The following is an 18,246-nucleotide window of genomic DNA, read 5'->3' on the forward strand; positions in this document are numbered from 1 at the left end:
CTTCTGCAAACGCAGGACACCTGGAGAACTACCTGCAGGCCCCTAAGAGCAGAGCACAGACAGACGCCCCAGAGCCCCAGAGCAGGAAGAGGTGCTGAGACCAGGAGAGGACGGGGACCACCTGTTCTCAACTGCTGTGCACGGCACAGCTCACACGAACAACCCAGAGGCCCAGGCTGCTCTCCCCACTCATACCCCGCCTAACCTGAGCTTCCAGCAACTGACAACAAGGAAAGGAGGGAGCCAGAGGGAGGCTTCTCTGGTGCTAAACAAAATACAAAACAAAAAGTCAAAAAACACACTCTACAAAACAGAAGTATGCCACCCCTTCAATCCCTGCCTCAATAAAGGAAATGATAGCAGAGTCGTGTAGGTCTGTCATCTAGAGAGAGTTTAGCTGCTCTGGGGGTAATTCTTGTGAGCAGCCTGGGTTGAGAAGCACTGGCCTCACAGAGCATCTTCTCCTTTGATGAATTCTAGAATGAAAAACTGTTTTTAAAAGACAGTGTATCTGCAGTAAAACAGTGTGCGTGTGTGTTTACCTTCAGTGGGATCAGAGGCAGGGGAGCTGTGATCTGCTCCAGCGTGTATGTGTGTGTTCGTTCTTGTCATGTGTGTGTGTTCACTCTTGTTGCGTGTGTGTTCATTCTTGCCGCGCGCGCGTGTGTGTGTGTGTGTATGTGTGTGTGTGTGTTTACCTTCAGTGGGATCAGAAGCAGGGGAGCTGTGATCTGTTTCAGCCTTCAAGCAATACTAGAAATAGCCTCACTCCCAGTCTGTATCTCCCATCAGCCCTGGTTGCCAAGTCACTAGAAATCATCTTCTGTGCTTTTGTTTTTAATCCTTGGACAAAATTATTTCTGGGAAATGAATTTCTCTAGAGTATATTTAACCAAGTAAAAACAATTCAAAGAATGGTACATATTGTATGACCCTGTATTTGTTAAAAATAATAGGTACAGAGAAATACAGAAAATAATGGCTATCTTCTAAGAATAAGAGAGGATATGCATGATGTTATTTTACTCTTCACTGGTTATGTTTTAGCAACCAGCCTGAAGTTCTGTTTGTTTTACTGCAGATATACTGTCTTTTAAAAATAGTTTTTCATTCTAGAATTCATCAGAGAAGATGCTCTGTGAGGCCAGTGCTTCTCAATCCAGGCTGCTCACAAGAATTACCCACAGATAGCTAAAACTATCTATAGATGGGGACCTGAACGACTCTGTTTTCATTGCCTTTATCAATCATGACATGCAATAAAGACAGAAATCACTGCTCTAGGCTAAGGTTACACATGAGGTACCTATAAAAAAAATCCCAAAGCCATAAAAACAACAAAACGTATCTTACTAGACAAACACTAAATATAATCTTTAATCCTCTACAGTGGATCTAACCCTTCTAACAAAAATCATACTGAACACTTACATGTACTCAACATACTCTAAGCCTCGAGGTGACTATAATACACCAGCAAGACTAAACTTGGGGGCTGCTCATAGTTTCTCTCTTCTTAACAGAAATGGTCCTCACTGTACGTTTAACTGATCTGTGTCCAAACTGAGTTATCTCAAGCTTCCATCAAATCTAAGGGGTGGCAACTGTCCCCCTTAGTTTCTGACATGAGACCTCTCTGTCGTGGGGGTGTATCCCACACTGGCGGCTCATTAAATTTCAGGGAGATGATGCCTTTATAATCTGAGAAAGTCAACTACAGCAGGGATTGGCAGAGTATGATTCACGAGACCTGTGAACCACCTGACTACGGGGCACATATTACCACAGGGACAAAGAACCAGAGGAAGAAATATCAATCAAGAAAGATCCCAAGAGAATCTGTTACCACCTGAATTGTTAATAAACAGGACTGAACCACTGAACTGAATGAGAAAACATACTGGAGACAGACGAGGGTAGGGGGTGGAGAATAGCTCATGGTTCTCAGGCCTGGCTGGTTCTCAGGCCCGGCAACCTCTGGGTCGGCTACTGCCAAGAAATACTGAGAGAAGATGCTCCGGATTACAACGTGGGCTGGGGCCAGGGTGGCTTTTGTGGGGGAGGGGAGGCTGCTTATAGACCCTAAAGATATAGACTTCATTCCAAAGGCCGAAGGTAATAAGGAGCCAATGAAAGACTTTAAACAAGGAAGTGATACAATCACATTTATCTTTTAAAACAAATTAATTATCCTGGCAGATATGGGAAAGGGGGACTAGATGGAGATGAGAGAATATCAGAACGTTTCAAGAATCCAAAGAGAAACTGAGGCCTGGACTTAGGCAATGGCCAGAGGGTTGAAAAGAATGTGAAGTGTCTGGACTGGCTGACAGCCTGGATGATGGAGGAGATGCGATGTCTGGCTTCCCTGACTCCTGCTACGGACATAGCTGAATAGAGCACAGGCCATCAGGTATGGAAACACGGGAAATATATTCGGTACATCTGCCGTATACTCAAATGTTGGTGAGCAGCGAACAATAAAGAAGCTAAAGCCAAGAAAATGTCAAGTAGAAAAATGTGAAGATCTAACCCTATACATTTATATTATGGGACATGTTTTTAAAAAAGAGTAAATCTCAAATTTTTAGTATCTCTAATCTTCCTGTGTGACTTGTCAAATTTTAAATCTATGATTACTAAAACAATTCTGTTATTAGATACAAGTTTGAATCAAATTTACTATAAGGAATGTCATTGTTACCCTAACAATGAGAAGAAGATAAACTACAAACTCACAGTTTTTAAGCCGACCAGTCAGGTGACCCTGCAAGATAACGCAGTAACATGAATTCCAAAGAGGGACCCTCCAAGGAAAGGGTCTCCTGTGGCAAAGCACAGGAGCAACAAATGGGTACCATGTGCGTGGGAAAGAAGAGCAGCTGAAACTGTAACTGCAAGTTGAAAGCCAGGTGTGCAGTTAACCTGGAGTAAGTGACACAGGAAAGCTCAGGGTCACCTGCAAGCTCTTTCCACGGGTTGCTACCGAGCATTCCCTAGAAATACAGGGTCTCAGGCAGGAGACTGAAGAGAGCTTGACACCAAGTAACGAGCAACAAGGCTGTGACTGGGGGCAGGCAAGTGTGTGGGAAAGTGTCTTCCAGGCAGGCCTGCAGAGATGGCTAAAAGCTGACAACACAGCACAAACACTGTAATGACCCTGCAGCACTGGCCCGCACCCCAAGTACCATGTACAACATCACCTTCTAGAGAATTTGAAGCCTAACCAGTAGCAAGAAAGCTCAAACACCGATCACTCCTGAGTAAATTAAATGAACCTGAACCCTACCCGTCTAGCAGAGGCGGCCCATTTCCAGGCACAAATATTATTTACCTCAGTCACTACTGTTATACATGTGAAGGCCTGAATTCAATAAAAAGTATAAGACACTCTCAAAAATAAGAAAAACAATTCATCATCAAAAAATAAAGTGATCAGACTCAGATGAGCCAGATTTTAAAACAAGCAGACAGGGACTTTAACTATAACCAACATGTCAAAGTCAGTCATGGAAAAGGTCAGCAACTCACATGAACAGATGGGGATGGTTCAGCAGAGAGACAGAAAGTCCAAGAAAAAGTCAAATGAATATCCTCAAGAAAAAAAAAATCCTCAACAAAACAAAAAACAAACAAAAACACATGATATCAAAGATGAAGACTTCCCTCAGTGGGCTCACCAGTAAACTCGACACTGAAGAACAGGTGAGCTTATCACAGCAGCACTATTTACAAGAGTCAAGACATGGAAGCAACCTAAGTTTCAACTCATGGATGAATGGATAAAAAAGATGAAGTATATATACACAATGGAATATTACTCACCCATAAAAAGAATGAAATAATGTTAGGGCTCATCATATTAAGGGAACTAAGTCAGACAGAGAAAGACAAATATCATATGATATTGCTTATATACGGAATCTAAAAAAAAAAAAATGATACCAATGAGCTTATTTACAAAACAGAAACAGACTCATAGATACAGAAATCAAATTTACGGTTACCAAAAGGAAAGAGGGGGAGGGATAAATTAGGAGTCTGGGATTAAATATATATACACTACTATATACAAAACTGATAACCAACAAGGACCTACTATATAACACAGGGATGTACTCGTTATCTTATAATACCTTATAACGGAAAAGAATCTAAAAAACAAGTATTTATATATGCATAACTGAATCCTTTTGCTGTAAACCTGAAGCTGACACAACACTGTAAATCAACTGTATTTCAATAAAAAATGTAAAAAATAAACTATCAGTGAACGTAAAGGTTGGCCAACAGAAATTACTCAAATTGAAATACAATGAGAAAAAGGTAGGAGGAGGAGGGAAAAGAGGAACCATACAAGAGCTATGCAACAATTCAAATGGTTTAACGTACATGTAACTGGAGACCCAGATAGAGAAGGAAGAGATCATGCAGAAGAAAAATATTTAAATAAATACTGGCTGAAAAGCCTAAAAATGATAAAAGATATCAAACCACAAATCTAACACTCCCAGAGAATCCCAAGCAAGATAAAGATCACCCAAAAGAAGTAAAAAACAATAAAGCAAAAATAAACCACACAAGCATCATACCGAGATATACCACCGTAACACGACCTAAAACCAAAGATAAAGGGAAATACTGAAGAAGAAATAAGGGAAAAAAGAAAGAGAGGAAAGAGACGTATTACCAAGGGACAAAGATTAAAAAGTACCACAAGCTTCTCATCAGAAACCATCAAATCAGAAGACAAACTAGAGTAACACTTTAAAAGACTAAAAGGGAAAAAAAAAAACAAACTGCAAAGCCAGGACCTATATTCAAGAGAAATAATTTTCAAAACTGAAGGTGAAATGAAGTTTTTTTTCCAGAAAAAAAAAACAAAACAAAACTGGGAGAATTAACTGCCAGCAGATTTGTGCTACGTGGCATATTAAAGGAAGCTCTTCAGACAGCAGGGCAACGTGAAATGAGAACCCAAGTCTCCACAAAGCAATGAGCAACAAAGAAAGTTAAAATATATTGTTTCTAATTTTTAATCACTCTAATATTTTAACTGGATTTAAAAATAAGCTGCTGCATTTGTTCACTTGAAGCCTCATTTAACGCAGGAAAAGTTAAAGCTATGATAGATATTTAATAGCTGTCTGCTTCTACTTCTTAAAAAGGGGCAAACACATTAGTTTGAAATTTTAGTTGTGACACCTTCACGAGCTACTTTAGTATACTGCCTCTCTCAGAGCTTATCACAATACTGTTTATTACTTACTTAAACTAAATTACCCTTTTATCGACTAATTATATAATTTTAAACTGTAAATTACAGTAATCATTGAACAGAAAAAAGAAAATTCTTAGAAAAACAAGTTATAAATTTAAAACAGAATATCATTTTTTTATTTAAAAAAATCAGTTTAAGGCTATTTAAAATAGTTCCAAAATAGCACTATCTTCCTAAAAAATGCCATTCAATTTGCCCTTTTCATAACTGATTAGTTACATAGTTATAAATGTATAGGCTTAAATGTCAAAATCTGAGTCTATTATGAAATTAGAACAATATACAATAGTTTGCATTGTTATTATTTATACACCTTTAAGCATCTTAAATTATACATCCTACCAAAAAAATTTTTCAGTAACACGAATTTGTTTGAATCAGTCACTGAACTAAAAAAAACATCTTTTCAGGGATTGATAAAATGTTTTACAACTTCATGATACAGTATTTCCAAGGGATATTTGCACTGAAGACTGAAATAGGAACTCTGCCGGGAGCCGGCGAGAGACATTCCGCTCGTGACAAAGGTCATGAGGAAGGAGGCTCGGCATACGCAAAGGCGGGATCGAGCCTCGGGAGTCTCCCCGGATATTCTCAAGTATCTTCCCCCAAAAAACCAGAGTCTGCCTACTTTATTGCTTTGTGCTCTCACCTCTGACTTTACTGGGGGCTGTCCCCTACCGCCATCTCTCTCTCTCTGTCAAAGAGTTAACTTACAGCTCCAATTAATAAAGTTCCTGGGCAATTAGGAGTGTTTAAATCCAAACCCCTCAGATGGCTCTCTAACTCGCCTGACAAGTTTACCCGGACTCCTGCAGCTATGCAGTCTCCCAGCCGGCATGGGAAGCTTAAGATATTCAAATAGCTTAGAGCCTCTCAGAGAGTTAGAAACTGTCAGAATAAGACTAGTAAGGGATTTATTTCATTGATGAGTCAATGCTTGCTGCCAAGTTTTCACATCCCCTGAATTGTATCCTTGAATATGTATTAATTAATAGTTGGTATGTAGAAAAAATAAGTAGTGGCCTTGGTGTTAGTAACTTTAGACCCTTAAGGTAATAAATTCTTTCCTTTGTTGTTAACCCATTACACATCCACCCTATAGGAATGCAATTTTATCTTTGGAAGATGGCGCCAAACCTTAAAATAATTACTCTTAGAGAAAATAAGTCTTTGTTGATAAGTCCTTGTCAAGAGTCATAAAATGTTAGTAGGCCTTCTGGCCAGAAGATGATGTAAATCACCTAAACCATTTGTATAGGATAAATTTGCAGGAAAGAAACCCTGGTTTTTGATAAGAATCAAAGACTGCTGACTTTGCATCCCCTATTATCCTCTATGTGTAACTTAGGGTATAAAAGCCCCTGTTAAAAATAAAGCTATGGGCCTTGCTCACCAACGCTTGGTCTCCCCATGTCATTCTTCCTTTTAACATTCTGGCTGAAGTCTCCATCTGGAGCGTGGATATCCTCTGCAACCACTTATTTGCCTGGGCTTCTAAGACCCACTCGAGAAGGTGTCTAAGGTGGGGCACCTTCCGCTATTCGAGAGGGCGCCTGCGGCCTCCGTGGTCAGAGCTAACCTGGTGTCACGGGTTATATTGATTTTCCACGTAAACCAAGCTACTCAGCCTCTTTTCTCCACTGAATTTTCCTACTGAGCTATCCTCATTCTATTACTCTTTATATCTCTAATTACCATTTGAATAGGTCGCCGACGCCGTCTCCCCTTCGAATACCCTGGATCAGCCGGGGCTGGTCCCCGGCAGAACTCTTCACATCAATGAGCATATCTTATAATGAAACTCTCAATGTAACAAATTTCTAAAGTTAAATCTAAATAGGAGTCCAAATAAAGGACAGATCAGAAGATATTAATGAAAGCACAATGGGGAAAACAAATAATGCACAGGCTGGTAAGAACAGTCATACCTTTGATAGGATGACAGTAATCCTGAGGAAGCAGTTATTGCCCCACTGAGGTTAAAAAACAAAAACAGATAATCTCAGAACTGGAAGGGATCTTCAGATACTGAATCCAGAGTTTCCTAAATCAAGTTTTAAGAAAGCCCAATTCTAAAAACTAATTATTAAATGGTGTTAAGAGCACAAAGGTTTTTCTAGGTCTTAAACGCTTGCCTGGAAAATCCCACGGGAGTAGGAGCCTGGTGGGCTGCAGTCCATGGGGTCGCTAAGAGTCAGACACGACTGAGCGACTTCACTTTCACTTTTCACGTTCATGCATTGGAGAAGGAAATGGCAACCCACTCCAGTGTTCTTGCCTGGAGAATCCCAGGGGCGGTGGGGCCTGGTGGGCTGCCGTCTATGGGGTCGCAGAGAGTCAGACACGACTGAAGTGACTTAGCAGTAAACCTCACAGGTAAAGAATGTGCCTGCAATGAAGGAGATGTGGGTCTGATCCCTGGGTCAGGAAGATCCCCTGGAGAAGGAAATAAGAGCCCACTCCAGTATTCTTGCCTGAGCAATCCAAGGCATTGAGGACTGAGCAACTAAAACAAAAACAAAACAAACCTCACTCTACAAATTAGCAATATTAAAGGTCTGAAGCCCCACTTCAAAAAGAAAGCTTAAAGATAAAAAGAAAAATTTATATGCAAATGGGTAAATGTTTTCCTTAACTCAAAATAAAAATCTCTCAACTTTTTTCTTAACTCATTAATATTTTTAGATCATTTTTCCTTTAACATCAACATGAAAAGTGTTGTCATTGGATTGTCTTATAAATGAGGAAACAGAGGCCTGGTTAAATATGTGGTTTTTCAAGTATAAGAGCAAATTAATAGCATTCAAGGATAAAACTCAGTTTATTGACTCATAAACTCAAGGATCCTATCACTTCTTTAGACTCTTCATTTGGATACAAAAGTCTAGCAGGATCCAATTTATCCCAGTAGGGGGCAAGTTCTGATACCTGCACATCATGTTAAGTATTTACATAAACATTGTTAATGTTTAGTTCTCCCATATATATAAACTTCAGATTAAATATAACTTCAGATTAAATATAACTAAAGTGCTTAGGATTTCTTTTAAAATACCATTTAATAAGAATTTTTCTCTGTTGCTAGTAACTCATAAATAAAACATTTTTTTAAGATAAATTCTAATATTATCCTCTGGGTTTTCCTGGTGGCTCAGATGGTAAAGAATCCACCTGCAATGCGGGAGACCTGAGTTCAACCCCTGGGTTGGGAAGATCCCCTGGAGGAGGGCATGGCAACCCACTCCAGTATTCTTGCCTGGAGAATCCCCTTGGAAAGAGGAGCCCGGCAGGCTACAGTCCATGGTGTCGCAAAATGTCGGACACAACTGAGTGACTAAACACACAATATTATCCTCTAATGTTAAAAGGCAGTCACTTTTTAAAAAACTGGGTTATAGCATCCTCCTGGAAATGAGTCACTTATGTTGAAATTTTAATAAATCTTTAGCTATACTACAACACTCCGTATTTAGACTGAATTATATATCACAAGACAGTTACAAATATCACAAAAAAGCTTAATTTTTAAAAAGTTGGTGTTCCCAATCTTTGAGCTCTCAATACTAAAATCACCTTAGAAAGTGGAGTCACTCAATCGTGTCTGACTCTTTGCGACCCTACGGATTGTAGCCTACCAGGCTCCCCCATCCATGGGATTCTCCAGGCAAGACCACTTGAATGGGCTGCCATTTCCTTCTCCAGGGGATCTTCCCAACCCAGGGATCGAACCCGGGTCTCCCGCATTGCAGACAGGTGCTTTACCATCTGAACCACCAGGGAAGCCCCCAAAAAATCACCTTAAGAGCTAGTTAAAAATGTATCTTCCTAGACTATGTTCTCAAGGGTCCTAATTCCATAGCTGTGGACTGGGGCTGTGGACTGTACCCTTAACCAGCCCAAAGTTATTATGACATGTAGCAAGATTTAGAAACCATGCTGGATTACAGCCATCCATGGAAGGGGACGGGACAGGGAGAGAATTTTAAAATGAAAATTGACTAGCTACACATAATACCCAAGAGTAATATTATACTTTTAAATTTAATTAAAACCGAGTAGTATCCTGAACCATCCTAAAAGCAGGCAACATCCTCTCCTCCATCTCCATCATCCCTTAAACACGTTCTTTCTCTGCTCTCTACCTCTTCTGTTGTCTTCCAAGTCCCATTATTTGGTTCTCCCTGAACTCTACAAACCACTAGAGTACTATTAACCTGAAGGTTAGTTAGCATTTCTACACTATGAACCCCTTATGGATGACTGACATTTTCATTTTTGTTTATCAGTGTTTACCACAGAGACTGGCAAATCACTCAAGATCAAGAAATACCCAACAAGATTGACCCTTGAAAATGCTAGATGCTGCTTTTTAGTATAAATCCTCTACATACATTTAATGAAACAATACATTATATGGCCACTTTGATTATAGGAAGTGAAATGCATGCAGAATGTTTTGCAAAGGACCTGACATGTAGTCGGTGTTCAGTAAACAGAGCCCCATTAGGATTATTCGTCTGATTCTAAGGTAAGTTCAGTGTTCTGTGTTCTCTGGGCTCTCCTCTTAACCTCTGACCATTCTGAATACCAGTTTCCTTCCCTGATTCCAATTCCTCTTCCCCATCTCTGCCTCATCCTTCCTCTTCTGTTTAGGATTCCTTTCTATAGGAAAAATATCTCCAGCTACTCCAAGTCCTCTTTGTGAATTATCTTACCTTTCTGGTCATTCCTTCCAATCACTAAGCAAGAAAAGAGAAATGCATTTATATTCTGATAGTTAACTACTCAAGAATCAAACTTACAGCCTACACAGTCTCAAGACTCATCTGGAAATTGCTTTAAGAAATATCATCTGGACCTTGGACGTGGTATTGCCAGAAGATACAGATGCACAATTCAAAGATAATGAGGTGGGAATTAAGAAAGTAAGAACCTGAAGATGACAATTCTAAGTTTTGAAAAATGATAGTGACTTCATTCTTGATCAAGATACACAGCTAGGTCTTCCAAATGACAAAACCCTATAAAGTAAAAGTCACTTATTAATTGGCTCAGCACCACAAAAGAGTAAGGGACTGTTCATGTTTTCAGAAAAAGTGAATTTGGGGATTTGGCATAAATATTGAAAAGTAGCACACTGTCTTTAAGACTACATGTACTTTGAAACATGTGTATTACCATCCGTGAGACAGATCAGCAGTGCAAGTTCAGTGCATGAAACAGGGCACTCAGGGCTGGTGCACTGGGACTACCCTGAGGGAGGGGACGGGGAGGGAGGAGGCGGGGTTCAGGATCAGGGACACATGTACACCCGTGGCTGACTCATGCCATTCATGTATGGCAAAACCCACTACAGTACTGTAAAGTAATTAGCCTCCAATTAAAATAATTAGTTAAAAAAAAGACTACAGTTTCAAAACATATCTGTAAGTGGACATCTGAAATAATTTTACCTACATAAACTCACCGCCTGTAATAGATCATTTGGGAATGGGACATTAGAATACAGGGTAACACTGGGAGAAGCAAACCTGTTTGGGAGCACCACCAAAGAAAGGTTCTGGCTACACGAGCCTGAGGGGTGTTGCTGTTCAGTCATCGAGTCCTGTCCAATTCTTTGTGGCTCCCTTGAACTGTAGTGCCCACCAGGCTCCTCTGTTCATTGGATCTCCTAGGCAACAATACTGGAGTGGGTTGCCATTTCCTGCTCCAGGGGATCTTCTCGACTCAGGGATCGAAGCCCCGGTCTCCTGCTTGGCAGGCAGATTGCCACTGAGCCACCTGGGAAGCCCAGTATGAGATGTGAACAATTACAAATATGCACAGCACATACCCAGTTGTTTTCCCTCTTTTTTTCTGATAATCCGATTAACGCTAAGGTGGCTTAGCAACTACAAAGTCTAAAGGGGGACTATAATAGTGTGTACGTATACAGTGAACATAAGCACACATATATTTTATAAACACACATACAGACCTCTGACCTTCATTCCAGTTTGAATTCCCAGTCTCTCGGTGTTTGTATCAATAGAGGAGAGAGCACCAGCTCCCACATTTGCTGCTGACACTGAGAGAGGGGTGCAGCCTACCTTCACTTTTTTTCCTAGGGACCAATTATTCCTTTCCCAACACCAGCTGGGCTATGTTTATCCAGGGGTCTAAGGATCCTGCCTCCTTTTAAGTAACAAAATTCTTCTCTAAACTCTTAGCAACCAAGCTTGGGTGGGAACACAAGGTTGGGAGCCAGTGTAAGCTGAAGAAAATAAACGTAAAGCAAAAGAATACATTTCACTGTAGACCATTTTTTAAAAGTCAGGTTAACCACAAAACTGAAAGAATATATACATACTGACTCTAATTTTAAGTTGTGGCAAGGAGGAGGGCTTTAGGACATATTCAGAGAAAGAAAAAATAATTGAGAAGGAAGGAAACCACGTCTCTCTCTACTTGAGTAAGCTGAATAAGCATATAACCTACATACAGTTAACAAACAATTTGGGAATCCTGAGAATCACACACACTGGGAAGTGACAAACACAGAAGAGAACCCTGGCAACAGTTGCTAATTGACAAAGATAGGGTCTCAAGGGGTTAATCTCCATACGGAATCCCCATACTACTGTCTTCCTGAAAGGAGAAAAACACAGACAGAAACTGGTATAATTTCTAAAAGTAGATATATAATACATATGGGTCACTAACTTTTACAGAGACTATGGCAACTTTACATTTTAGAAAGATTATTACTATTATTATCACTAGTCAATATCTTACAATGTCCAGTATCTTTTATTTCTGGAAAAAATTAGTTCCATTCACCCATTCTTGGGCTCATTTGGGGTGAACACTTACACAGCAACTTTTACTTGCCTTAAGATTTATCATCTGTCAGACCTGCCTGAGTTAAGAACTGATGTGGAATAAAAGCAAAAGGCACAGAACTGAGAGTCAGTGAACATCAGTTCTAGTCCTGGCCCTGTCATTAAATGACCGTTTGATCCCAGCAGTGTGTATTTCAGTAATTCTAAAATGAAGTAACCAAACTTTATAACTTCTATCTCTAAAATGTTAAGCTAGTTCTAATTTCTAGTTCCTATCACTTTTTAAACATGTATTTCTATCAAAGCAATACATTCACAAGACTAGTTTCTAAAAGTTGGTCTTTAGATCTAAAATCTACATCAGCCTGGTTCTACACTATGCTCCTTTCTAGTTTCATTTCCAAGTTTATGATGATGACAAAAATGCCTTCTGACTTAATATGAGTCATCACAATCTGAAAAAGTAGCAGTTTTCACTTATGAGCTACCTGATCCAAGCAAGGCACTCTACGCTTCAATGTCTGAATCTATAAAAGAAGGACAAACACTAACCTCTCTCAAAATGGTTGAAAAGATGAAATAAAACATATGAAAGAATAGCAACTAGCACCAAAAATAGCATTTGTATGTATTAAAGGTATGACAATAATCTCTATAAATTGCTTAAACAACTTATGTCCTCCTTAAAAGCACATTCACTCCAACAGATGTAGCTGAAAAATAAGGCAACCAGAATGTTTTAATCATGCATCTGTGATGTATTGTTTTAAAAGCTCAAAACACATGCATTGGGCATATACTATGTGCCAGATATAACATGCTAGGATTCCAGAATTCTATAATTACAACAAGGACCCAACCTTCAGAAAGCTCACAGTCTCAAAGACACGAATAAAACAGCAAATGTAACTGAAAACCATAACAACAAAAGCATGTACAAAGAGCAGAAGTAGCAGGATGAAGCGAGTAATTCATCTTGTTTGAGGAGGACAGAGAAGTAGCTAAAGCAGCTTGGAAAGGGAGAAGGAGTGGTTCTGCAGGCAGAGGCCGGGGCTTCAGACCCACTTAACCATTTCGAGCTATATGACGTGGGTCAACTTAATTTCCCTCCCTGAACTTCTTTGTAAATATACTGTATTCTGATGATTAGAAGTAATTATTTGTAAAGTGCCTGATACATAGCAGGCATTCAAGAAACAGGAGTTATCTTGTTTCACAAGTCGGGTTTGACTACTTCTTTTTAATAGACTGAGTTCTAAATGGCACTGCAGGTAACATCTCTTAACTCAAGCTGCGTATGGAATCAGGAAGGTCACCAGCATGGAGAAGGCCATAAGGAACCACATCAGAGTGTCACCACCTGCAGAGTCCGTTTTTTAGCAGTGATGCCGTTCCTAACATGCGCTACATTCACCTGGTGGTGAAGCCTATTTCTAATCTGTTTTCTCCATTTTCACAGAATTTTGCATACTCGAGATTGTATTTATTTCCTAGAACAGGTTCCCATGCTCCTCAGTCCCACCTGAGTCCTGGTTTTGGATATTCAGCATATCCCATATCCTTTATAAAATGGCAAAGTCCAATGAGAGACTGATGATTATTAAGATTACATAAGGAGATAATTAGAGCTAACCCTGGATTGAGACTACTATTGTTAACCTAATGGTTGACCTATGGGAACTAAGCCACTGTAATGATTCAGAATCTTAAAAGTCAGTATTTCAAAATATTGTTAACTCTGGCCAGGAGGTTAAGTTACATTTACTCTATGGTTCCCAAAGTTACTTTTCTCTAAATATCCACTGATGAGCGAAGACAGTCATTAACAGATATAAATACGTATACTCAAATCCTTGTTTTTCATTTTACAATATTTGAAATATTAACAGTGAATAAATCCAAGGAAAGCCCTAAGTAAGATAAAGCAGTCTATCTCAAAATTCAACTGAATTATAAAATGGTTTTTATATCAATTTAGGTTTTTCAGAAATAAAAACATGTTCCTGACCTGCGACCATCATGTAAGATGGGTGTGCTTCGAGTTAAATAACCACAGATTAAAAGCAAGTGAATCAATCCAGAACTGATGTTCATTTTATAGTTTTCACATGCAAGATACCCAATGCCTTTAAAGTCAGCCCTCAATTTTTCTCTATGAATATCTGAATTCCATATATGCCAGATTTTATAACATCCTGTATCCTATCAAGACAGGTTACATTTATAAAATAGTCGTCATCCTCTTAACCAGTTTAACATAATGCATTTTGAAACACTAATGCTCTATCAAAATTAGCTGTCTTATACAAGAATTAAATCCTGGGTATGTCTGTAAGATTTTTCACTGAGAAGCAGGCACTGAGGGGTCATCAAACCGCAACTGAAAGCACTTTCTTGTAAACACTTGTCTTTAGAGGGTATGTTTTAAATTCAGGGTATAAGACAAGCATTTCTATAGTAACCAAGCCAGAAGTTTCTTCACAAAGCAGACCTACAAATTCGATTTTTAAAGTCTGAGTATTATGGCTCACTTTTACAACCAGAAATTGATGTTAATTATTATAACATTTTAAGTCCAATTCCCTCCTGATAGCCTTGTGAAGGGAAATACACAAAATTATCAAATGTCACAGGGGCAGCAGCTTATGGGCAGAGGGGAAAAGACAAAAGGAGATAGAAGAGGGAGAAGATATACGATAAAAGCAAAAAGTGCTTAGAACGCGCTAGACCTTGGTCCAGCCCGTGACCTAATATAATCTACTCAAGGAGTCATTTATATCGCCAAAAAAAAATTAACTGAAGCAAACTGATCAATCCGAGCAGGCAATTTAAGTCCTGCATTCGACTTGAGATTTGCTAGAAAGCGCTAAATCAGAAAAAGATCGCAAGAGCAAGAAGCGCGTGTGTGTGCGTGTGTGTATGCAGGTGGGGAAGTGTGTGTGTGCGCGCGTGTGTATGTATGCAGGTGAGGGGGGGCATAAATAAAGGCTAAGTGTACTAAGACTCGGCGCTAAAGCAGTGCTGCGCGTACTACGGAGGCAGGGCGGGAGGGAGCGAGGCGGGGGTCGTGGACTGTCCGCAGCCACTCTGGAGCCCGGGGGCGCGGGGCGCTAGGGGGGCCGGAGTCGGCACCCCAGAACGGGCACAGACCGGCTCCCATGCCCATCCTCCACGCCAGGACCGGGGGCCGCGAGCTCCGGAGCCAGGGCGGCGCGGACATCCCAGAGGCGAGGGGCGGCGCCGCGTCCCGCTCCCCACCGGGCGCATCAATTACCCGTGAGGTTCCTCAGCACCGTCCCGTGGGCCCAGAGGCTCAGGACCTGCTGCACCGATAGGTTGATCATGGAGGCGTCGCCCCCCTCCGCCTTCATCTTCCCCGGGGGGCGCCCGCCGCCCTCTCCTCGGGCTCCGGGGGCGGCGGCGGGTGCGCGGCTCCTCCAGGCCGCCGCCAACGCCGCCGCCGCCGGGGGAGGCTTCGGGGCGCTGGGCTGGTCGCTGCTGCCGCCGCCGGGCCTCCGCCGGGGGGCCGATCAGCGCGTCTCCCAGGCAGCCCCCTCCCCGCCGGGGAGACATTGAGGACGGCCGGCCGGCGAGGGGCGGGGGCCGGGCGCTCTCCCCGCGCGGCCCGCGAGCGAGGAAGACTCGGGGCGCTGTGGAGGCCGCGGCCTGTCAGGGGCCGCGCGGCGAGCGTGAGGAGGCCGAGGTCACGCCGCGAGGGCCGGGGTGACGGGCAGCCGGCAGGTGCAGCCCCCGACGGGGCCCAGGCATCACCGCGCGAGGACGACGAGAGCCGAGACGCGGACGAGCCGGCGGCGGCGGCGGCCGCGGCCCCTCCTGCCGCCCGCCTGCCCACCCTTCTGCCGCCGACACTCGAGGACCCGCCCCCTCCACCCGCGGCCGCCGGCGGGCCGCTCGTGCGCGCGCACACGAGCCCCCTCGCCGCCCGCCCGCCCCGCCCTCGCCGCAGCCACCGCGCATGCTCACTCCCGCGACCCGCCGCCCTCCGACAGCCGGCCGGCCCCGAAGCCCTCCTCCTCCTCCTCCTCCCCCCGCCCCCTTCAACTTCTCGCGCGCGCGAGCTCGGGTGGCTCGCGGGGCCGAGCGTAGGCCCCGCAGTGGGGCGGGGGGAAGCGCTGTTACGTCACTAGCGCCACCGCCGGCACTCGCTACTGATTGGACGCTCCGAGGGAACCGCCTCCACACCCTCCCTCCCTCCCTCCGCCTCCCGCCCCGCCCTCCAGCCGCGGGCGCGCGCCCTGGGAGAATCCCCCGCCCCGCGGTACCCGGACCGCTAGGCCTGGGGCTGCGGCTCGGACCCAACGCGGCGGGGAGCTCAGTGTCCAGGTCCCACAGGTGGATTCAGTGACTGTTCACATCTTTGGTTTCGAATGAAATGCTTTGAATAAAAAGGTTTGAGTACAACTTTTTTTTTTTAAGTGTAAATACCTCAAAAGATTTGAAATATATGTCAGTTTGCGAGTTTGTTTGTTTGTTTGTTTGTTTTTGTGAGAGCATCAGATGACCTGCAAGGAGTGCAGAATATATTTGAAGGCCATTGAAACAGACCCACTTAACGATTCATCCAGTGGATTCTTCCTACAGGAAGACCCTGGGCCTCGCGTGGTTCTCCCCATCTGAAATCACCGACGGTGCCCGGGGCTGGGCAGGTGTCCCAAGAAGGGGGCTAGCTGTTTTTTCCGTGACAATACTCTTTGTATGTAAATTGTAGACGTCTCTATTATTTCCACCCCCTTCCCCATCCAGGACTTAAACTAGATCTCGCTTTCTATGATTAGCTGCCTATCTTCATGTCCATGGGAGGCCAAGGAACTGTCTAAAGTTCAGCTACAACAAACTAAACTCCTCCTTCAAGTTTGAAACCTCTTATCTTGAAAACTATTAAGTTTGGGTAATAAAAACATATGCACTAGGCAGCTGCCCCTCCACATCCTTTTGCGAAAGAAAATCTGCCAAGGACACCAAAGCTCTTGCTGTAGCTAAATCATGAAGTATGTTGAGCAAAACGCAGAAAGGGTGAATCACCTGTAAAAGGGTGTTCTTTGGTGACTGCTTTAAAATATATATATATATGTATAGTTATGTACGGATATATTTGTGTGTATGTGAAAAAAAAAAAATGTACAGCCCAAGAATGGTGAGTTAAGTTTCATCTGGGGCAAAATGAAGACTATAGCCCGGGAGACAGCCTCTCAGATAACTGCGAGGAACTGCTCTGAAGAGGTGGGGGGAGGTCACTGTATGTGACTTCCATGAAGAGGATGCTTGCACTTAAGCACACATTTTGGCAGACAGTTGCTGCTAGTCGCAAGGAGCAGATACCTCCACTAACGATTTTAGTGCTTTTCTAGATAGGAGAAGATGCAAGAAACTGGGCTCATAAATTCTTCTGAAAGGCTCTAACTATCTGAAGACCTGTTCTGCTAGTTTCTCCTGGAGATTAGAATGCTTCATTCCTGATCTCCTCCCTTATCTCCTTTCAGGGCGTCCTGAATGTTAGTAACTGTACTGGCTAAGGACTTCATGTGTATAGAACCTGAAGTCAAGAGACATTTTTTAGTTGGCCTGTGTTTTGTCTGTTTGATGTCACAACACAGGAGTAAAGGGAAAATTTTGTATCACAGGTGGACATCACCAGATGGTCAACACCGAAATCAGATTGATTATATTCTTTGCAGCCAAAGATGGAGAAGCTCTATACAGTCAGCAAAAACAAGACCAGGAGCTGACTGTGGCTCAGATCATGAACTCCTTATTGCCAAATTCAGACTTAAATTGAAGAAAGTAGGGAAAACCACTAGACCATTCAGGTATGACCTAAATCAAATCCCTTATGATTATACAGTGGAAGTGAGAAATAGATTTAAGGGACTAGATCTGATAGAGTGCCTGATGAACTATGGACGGAGGTTCGTGACGTTGTACAAGAGACAGGGATCAAGACCATCCCCGTGGAAAAGAAATGCAAAAAAGCAAAATGGCTGTCTGGGAAGGCCTTACAAATAGCTGTGAAAAGATGAGAAGTGAAAAGCAAAGGAGAAAAGGAAATATATAAGCATCTGAATGCAGAGTTCCAAAGAATAGCAAGGAGAGATAAAAAAGCCTTCCTCAGCGATCCATGCA

The 18,246-nt window shown here is 42.5% G+C and overlaps 1 protein-coding gene across 1 annotated transcript in view; it reads right to left on the minus strand.

The window, feature by feature from the left end:
- The window catches only part of TMEM170B (transmembrane protein 170B), a 50,261-nt gene extending 34,689 nt beyond the window's left edge, over positions 1-15,572 (minus strand). The window contains exon 1 of the mRNA XM_061398862.1: positions 15,380-15,572. Coding sequence (XP_061254846.1) covers positions 15,380-15,476 — 97 coding nt within the window. The 5' untranslated portion in view covers positions 15,477-15,572. The remainder of the gene's footprint in view (positions 1-15,379) is intronic.
- Between the last annotated feature and the right edge of the window lie 2,674 nt (positions 15,573-18,246).

This window comes from Bos javanicus, chromosome 23 (genome assembly GCF_032452875.1).
Source record: "Bos javanicus breed banteng chromosome 23, ARS-OSU_banteng_1.0, whole genome shotgun sequence".
Taxonomy (NCBI): Eukaryota; Metazoa; Chordata; class Mammalia; order Artiodactyla; family Bovidae; genus Bos; species Bos javanicus.